The following is a 7,492-nucleotide window of genomic DNA, read 5'->3' on the forward strand; positions in this document are numbered from 1 at the left end:
GAAGTTTATTCAATCATTTGATATTTGCGCACATTATTTATAATTCACGGATAATTGTCAGCTTGACATAGTACTAGACACTATATGTTCGATACTGTATAACTACTGTGCAATCAACAATTCAAATAAGGCTAACAAATTTACAAAATAAACATTTTTCGGTAAACTATTTTGCTCAAGTTTGAAAATTTCCCAGTCGTTATACAACAGTTTTGTAACTAAAATTTTGTTTTGAAATTTAAACTTATCAATAACTTAAAGGTCCAATTATTGGTTCCCTTCCTTTCCTGTAGATCTTATTGCGCTATTCAAGTTATATTAGTTACTGAATAATATCTAAATCAGGATGTTCAATAATAATTGTTTTCATCGACACAATCAAGAATTACCTATTTTAGGGACATTTTCATAATTCTAAAACAGAAGCAATGAGATAGCCAGTAGAAATCTGTAAGATGTAGTATGACAAGTGGTTCAATCAGATATTAATACTTAAGTCTGTTGACGGATGAAACAGAAATTTATTTACTTCAGATAATGATTAATCCTGTGGCACAATCTGAATACTCCCTGTAATACTTTTGTGAGTTGTTGAACGGATCACAGTAGACTATTCAACTGTTTTTCTACTGTAACCTTTTTTCGTTGCATAAAACAGAAAGCTGGACGTCTATTGTATATTATTTTGAAAACAGACCATTTTAGTCTTCTGATATTTCTGAAGATATATGTGCTGTTCAATGCAATCCATTGCTTGTCAATTTAATAATCTGTTTGTTCATATTGGATAGGTCTACTCAAAAGAGTAACTGATTAATACTTATATGTCATAGATAAAATTTTGTCTTTGAACCACCAAGTTGGAATATTATCGAAAAGCTTGTTTTGTATCGACCGATGTAAAATACTATGGCCTAATACCAAGAGTTCCATTTGTCAGACATAAATTGAGAACCATGTGATACTATGTGAAATAATAACATTGAGACTAACAATAGCAATAAGTGAAACTACCAGCTTTCGCATTCCAGTCTGGAAATATAAACCTGATAAAATTATTAATACCAGAAGTATGTGACCTGGTGGACAGATAATGTATCTTTATTTCGTCCTTCCTAGTTTTATTTAAAATCATTCCTATACTTGCTGAGTTTGCGTCTCAAAGTAGACGGTGGCTAGGTATGTACGCCACAGCTACGGAATAAGTCAATGAAACTGTGTGGTCTCATCATCAAAAATATTGCGTGATTGGCACCAGGCATTTTATTCGTAACCTTTGCGGTGAACCTTACAGTTACATTAAATCTAGTCATCCCGTTTCACTTTCAAATTCTTCAAGAAGGAATATCCTTCCACTGTAAGGGTAATCGAGAATTTTTAACCATCCGCGCACTTTCGATAACACTGCAATTCGTTTTGGTCATAGCCAAACTCGTTCTTTGTGTCCTAATATTTCTTCTATGTCTCTTAACAAAATACTATTGGCATATCATAAAATCTGGGATACCGATAGTAGAATAACCTCTACCAAAGCATTAAACAAGTATAACAAATAACACAATAATTTCAGTACAGTTCAGTTCACTGAGTGCATTATTTTATTAATTATATAACATAAGAAATACAAAATATAAAATAATAAGTCTACAATAATGTATATATTTGAGCAGAAGACTACAATCAACATTCTAAATGATCATAAAAAATGAACAAGAAGAGCTAAACAACACTGTTTTATAAAAAAATAGAAAATCATAGCAGGGCAACACGTGGAAGGGAGGAGTAAAAAAACACGTTGTGATGATGATGACGATTTAGATAATGATGACGATGATGCTAACAATAATGTTACGAAATATCTTCTTTTTTTATTCTCATTTCTTTATTTACCAATTATATAGTTTGTTGTTCTGTAACGTCTAAACTGCTATAACGACGTAAACGCAGTGAATAATACCAAAAGACTAGAAGCATTATTACAGAGGAGATTGATGCACCAACAAAGATAAATACAATTGGATGTAATCGATCATTTACACTATCCGGTTGATCTATTGAACATTCTTTATAAAAACTATCCGTACTCAATAATAATGGTTTAATTTGTTCCAATACAAGATTCACAGGACAACCATTGTAACCAGGTTGACCTTTACAAGCTGGTAAGGTTAAATATTCACCAACTTCATCGGTCCAACCTTTTTTATACAACAATTTTATACGATAATCACTTTCTTTGCCAGATTTATCTGGACCATGTAATTCTAGAATAACACTAGATGCATAATTAATTGTTTGATTATTATAAACACCAAAACCGGCTAAAATATAAGTTACGTCAGTATCATGAGCTGAATAAATCATTATATGTTCGGTGGATAATGTATATTCATTTCTTAAATTTAACTGTTCCCCATGTATGATGGAATGTATATGTTTAACAAATGTGTTTAAGAAGACACCAATTTCCAGTCGAATAATATCATCAGAAGAAGAATATTTTTTCTGACGAAGAAAAAAATAGATATTTACATATGTATTTGATATTATCACTAGGACAACATAACTTTATTGTGTAGCAGAAATTTGAATATTTTAAAATTTACGCAGAAAAATATACCTTTATGAATGATTTTCAGAGTTTTTTTTTCAAATGATTACACTATTTAATGATGGAAACGAGCGAACGAAAGCTAGCATAAGTAGCCCAATCACAAATGATCAATTAATTTATTAGTATTTACTATTTTATGAGGTTACATGGGAGATGTTTTAATGATATACACAAAAATTGAGACATTGTATATAACAAAGTAAATCAGACAAATGTATTCTACAGTTAAACAAAAATAATGTATAATATTGACTTGAGTCAATATACAAGGTTTCGTACACCTTGATATAAATTCCGATAAATTTTGCAGTATCAATCTTCGATCTGTTCGTCATTTCTAGGAAAGTACTAAGTTGGAACTATTTAAAGACTATACAACTAAAATCCTGCAAAAAGCTGCTTCCAAATTTTGCAAACACTAAAAAAACGATCCTCAAGTTTTTAGAATCAGCGCTTTAGTAGTTAGAGAATAAGACTTTCAACCGCTAGGTTGCTTGTCCGAATCCTGCCCCACCTACTACCGTTTAAACAGTTTGGTATTATTCCTAGTCTCCATGCAACACGTGTGACTAAAAATCGAGTACACTACTCTGTACTTGGTACAAATTACAGCTTTCTCTTTGATACTTATGTCAAAATATATTGGAAGAAAATGTGATTACTGCAACTATCAAATGTTTTTAATCATATTTCTTAACTATTTCAAGCGGTCAAGTTTCATAACCCATTAACTTTTGACTTTTAAATTAGTTATTAGTTATTTAACCATACATAAGTGTAACTCAGACGATGAGATCGAGATAAAAATAATTCAACAATAAACGGAAGGTTCATGGACTGATTGATGAGTAAACTAACTTTTATGGACACTAGTTACACTAACATGTCACTAATACTAAAGTGAAAAAATTTTAAACTAGCAGTCCAGTGGTTGAAAATCGAGTTCGTTAACTAGTAGACCATTACTTCACTGAAACTATATGAGAAATTTATATATTGAGCTAAACAGGTAACAGTTGAATACATTAAAAGCTTGAATCCGTAAAAGTCAATTTTAATAACTTCAAGAATTTAATATGATAATAGCTCATTAACAATTACATCACAATCTCTGTTCAGGTAAATTACCAAACTTTTGTTTAGTGAAACTTCTAAAGTAATTCGTTACATTGAGATGACTATCTGGACTTAGTAGCTAAACAGATAACGCGTTGGCGTTTGAAGCGGAAAGTAGTGGGTTCGAATCTAGGAGAAAGTATCAATTCTGAGATACAGATAAATTCAGTCGACGAGTCCCAGAAAAGAACGAAACGCACGTTCTGGATTCTATTGTTAGTCACTATCTCTGCCCAATATTGGTTACCTTGGATTTCTTAATATGTAGTTAATTTTGCAGAGATTGTCCAGTAATGTCTTAAACCGGAAATTAGAAAAGATGATCGGTTCATGACGTAAGATTATGGAGATAAAATTAACTTACGTTAATGTATCAAGGCCACCTGCGTATAATCCAGTGACTAGGAATATTATAAAAACATGTTCAAAATAGAAGCTGATATAGAGTCATAATGCTCTCTGGTCGTCTTAACAATAAATGAATAGACAGAAAATGAATGAGTTACCTTGATTAAATACCTATCCAGAGTTTATAGTTGGGAAATATTTGTTGTGTATTTTGAGTGAAAGTATGTCCCCTAGTTTGTTTGCACTCTCAATAAAATTAATAAATAACTGTATATTCGACAATACATAAACAAATAATCTCATCACATATATTTAATTGTGGGGAAAAATGCTTACCACCCAATAGTATCTATTGACTTCATGTAATTCTGCCAATAATTCATCTGTACACCAATCAGGAAGGGTAATGTTATGAGCAATCATACATGTAATAAAATCGGATATGGACCATACATTATGACGATTAACTGGACCAATACCAGCGACATTAGTAAGTTTGACAAATAAATTTGAATGATTTTTTTCAAATTCAATAGATGATTGACTATCCATTTGTTTACTTTGTAAAGAATCCCGATAAGGACATGGTGCAACACCTAAAAGTGTATCTGTTAACTGTAAACAAAAATGTAAGACAATGTACTCTGATATTGACAATAATGAAGAGGTATATCATAACGAATACAGTTGGAATATCATTTAGCCACAGTGATGTGTCACAGTGGTGTAGGCTAATGACATTCATCCACTAGACTACAGCATCACTTACTCTTATATGGTTTAAGTATTTGCGGTCTAAGAGAATATTGTTTCATATATTACTACAGTGATATATACAGATAGGTGTTACTTACAGAAATTAATTAAAATGTCAATGATTGGTTATAGTTATATACACGATGAATACTACCTTTAGTTAAGGATGATATATGGTAATGTAATTTGTTAGTTAAGTGGAATGAATAACAAAGTAAAATACTTCATTAGGATTACCGTTCATAGTTATTTTATTTTCCTTATACATTAGTACCCTAGCGTTTTTATTTTGTGAGCGATAGTAACAACATAAGTAGATAGTCATATTTTGTAAATAAAATGGTGACATGGTAGTGAAATCATTCAACTTCCAACCACTGGGTTGATGGTTCAAACTCTAATTCACTTTGATTTGAGCAATCAGGTGATAAAATGTGTGGGTGAATGATGAGTACAAAAAATTAAATGAACTTCATAGTCTTGACTATTGTGAAAAATTGATCAAAACTCAATCGTTGAATCATTTAAATCACGATAAGTAAATAAAAAAAAAGTTATGGACAACTACTGTGGAGTTTGACAACTAATTCCTACGTAACGTAACTACTCACGAGTATTATTTCACTGTTGGGCTGTACTTCAGATATTCATGGAGAACTTTTAACACAAACGTTTGCTCAGAACATTTCAATATAGTGAAAATTCTCGTCTTAACATTTGGTAAAAAAGAGACTCGAGCGAAGAAATTTCCTTTCAATGAGTTTTTAATCATGACTCTACACTAATATATATATAAGACTCAGTGAAGCGAAGGCAAATGTCGATTTTATCGAGTGAAAACCAACTTGTAACCAAAAGTATGTTGGGAATCTTTATATCGTTTTAGAGTTTGACTAGATAGAAAGACTCTCAAATGTTATGCATTAAATTAAATCGATTCTCTAAATTAATAAATTACTGAGACATTAAAAAAATGTCACTGAGCTTATGCTGTGGGAGAGCTTCCTGATAAATTAAAAGAACAATTTTCGGACTACGCTAAGCTGATGGTTGATACAAAAAAAAAGACAAATAGATTCCAGAAATGAAATTTCTATCTAAACCAGGTCAATATATACACAATTTTTCCAGTGTTAAGATTAGTAAGACTGAGTTAAAAGCGTTATCACTAGACCCTAAGCTTTGCGAAAACGATTAATAAAGTGGATGTTTAAATTCAGTTTGAAAACCTTTACGGCCAAACGGCAGAACAAGTAACTTCACCAAAAGACGATGTTGAAAGATTTAAATCAACACCACTGGATTGGTGCCTTAGATATCTAAATAATGGGCATAATTCGAAAGGGATTTTGACGAAAAAACACAAGTAAGCTCTAAGAAAAATAAAAAACTGATGACAATTTAATCACGAAACCAGATAAAGGTTGTGGTGTAGTACTCATGGATAAAAACAGTTACTTAAACAGAATAAAGGCCCTTTTAAGTGATAAGAGTAAATTTCAGAAACTGGTAGGGCAGACAGGATTGAAAAACAACTTATAAATTCATTGAAAGAAATTAAACAACAAGGTTCTTCTTCGGAAAGTGTTCAAAATACTGAAAACTACATGAACGATAACACCAAGGCTACATGGTCTGCCTGTTTTAAGTATGAATAATTCAGTCTATCATACTGTAGCAAAATAATTAATGCAAATTCTCAAACCATCGCACAAAGATGTTTTTAAGCATAGTGTCAAAATTTTTTTTAATTTGTTAATATAAAAAAATCTGTCGGTCAAAAATAACTTTAGGATATCACTGAATTTATCATCCTTATTCACTGATATTCCCTTATTTGAAACTAGGGATTTTATTTTCAATGAACTAACATATAGCCTCATAGAAACCTTAAGCCCCCAAATGCCCTGGTACGGCCGAGAGTGAGGAGAGTCCGCTCTCCCTCTCGAAATGCTCTCACATAGCCACGCGAATATATAGCCTCTGCCAGGGAAGTCCTACTCACTGCCTTCTCGTGGCGGGGGTGTTGTTTACGAAAGTGAGAGGACGAAAAGCGAATGTCCGGCGCTTTAACCGGGTTGGTGGACACGGAGGGTCCACCTAGGGGAGTTGGAAAACCCTGATTCCAAACCAATGGTGCACATGGGCTCCAGTATCCTGATGGAACGAATGGCGAATGAACCTGTTGTTGGTCACCGGCTACCATGGGACTGCAACTCCTCACGATGCTCCACTGCCTTGTGGATCAGACCTTTAGGTCAAAGGCTCGGGGTGTGGCCCCCTAAGAAAACCACCTGCTTCGGTTTGGGCACCCGGGCAGTATCACAGCCCACACACAAATGACATGAAATGACACACTACACTAACTACACTGCTCGCGTTCCAAATAGAAGAAAGACAATTTGCATTATCATTATTATTATTATTACTATTATTTACTACGAATCAATAGTTCTCACAAAAGCAGGTGAGCACATAACTATATTATTAAGGTGAATAACTGAGCCTGGATCATTTGGTCTCATTTCACAGAAAACTGATTACAGCGTTATCTGGGCACACCTATCCGATATAAGCTAAGCACAAAACCTTTATGGGAAGCAAAACAAAAACACTTTGTGATTTAGTCAAACACTGTGCAGAGATGTGCAGTTTGAA

At 32.8% G+C, this 7,492-nt stretch overlaps 1 protein-coding gene across 1 annotated transcript in view; it reads right to left on the bottom strand.

Moving 5' to 3' along the window:
* Nucleotides 1-1,574: 1,574 nt before the first annotated feature.
* Smp_123670 (acid phosphatase-related) overlaps nucleotides 1,575-7,492 on the bottom strand; it is a 12,137-nt gene continuing 6,219 nt past the window's right edge. The window contains exons 2-3 of the mRNA XM_018797958.1: nucleotides 4,415-4,693; nucleotides 1,575-2,505 (exon numbers count right to left, since the gene is read on the bottom strand). Coding sequence (XP_018652947.1) covers nucleotides 1,894-2,505; nucleotides 4,415-4,693 — 891 coding nt within the window. The 3' untranslated portion in view covers nucleotides 1,575-1,893. The remainder of the gene's footprint in view (nucleotides 2,506-4,414; nucleotides 4,694-7,492) is intronic.

The sequence above is a fragment of the Schistosoma mansoni genome, chromosome 6 (assembly GCF_000237925.1).
Source record: "Schistosoma mansoni strain Puerto Rico chromosome 6, complete genome".
Taxonomy (NCBI): Eukaryota; Metazoa; Platyhelminthes; class Trematoda; order Strigeidida; family Schistosomatidae; genus Schistosoma; species Schistosoma mansoni.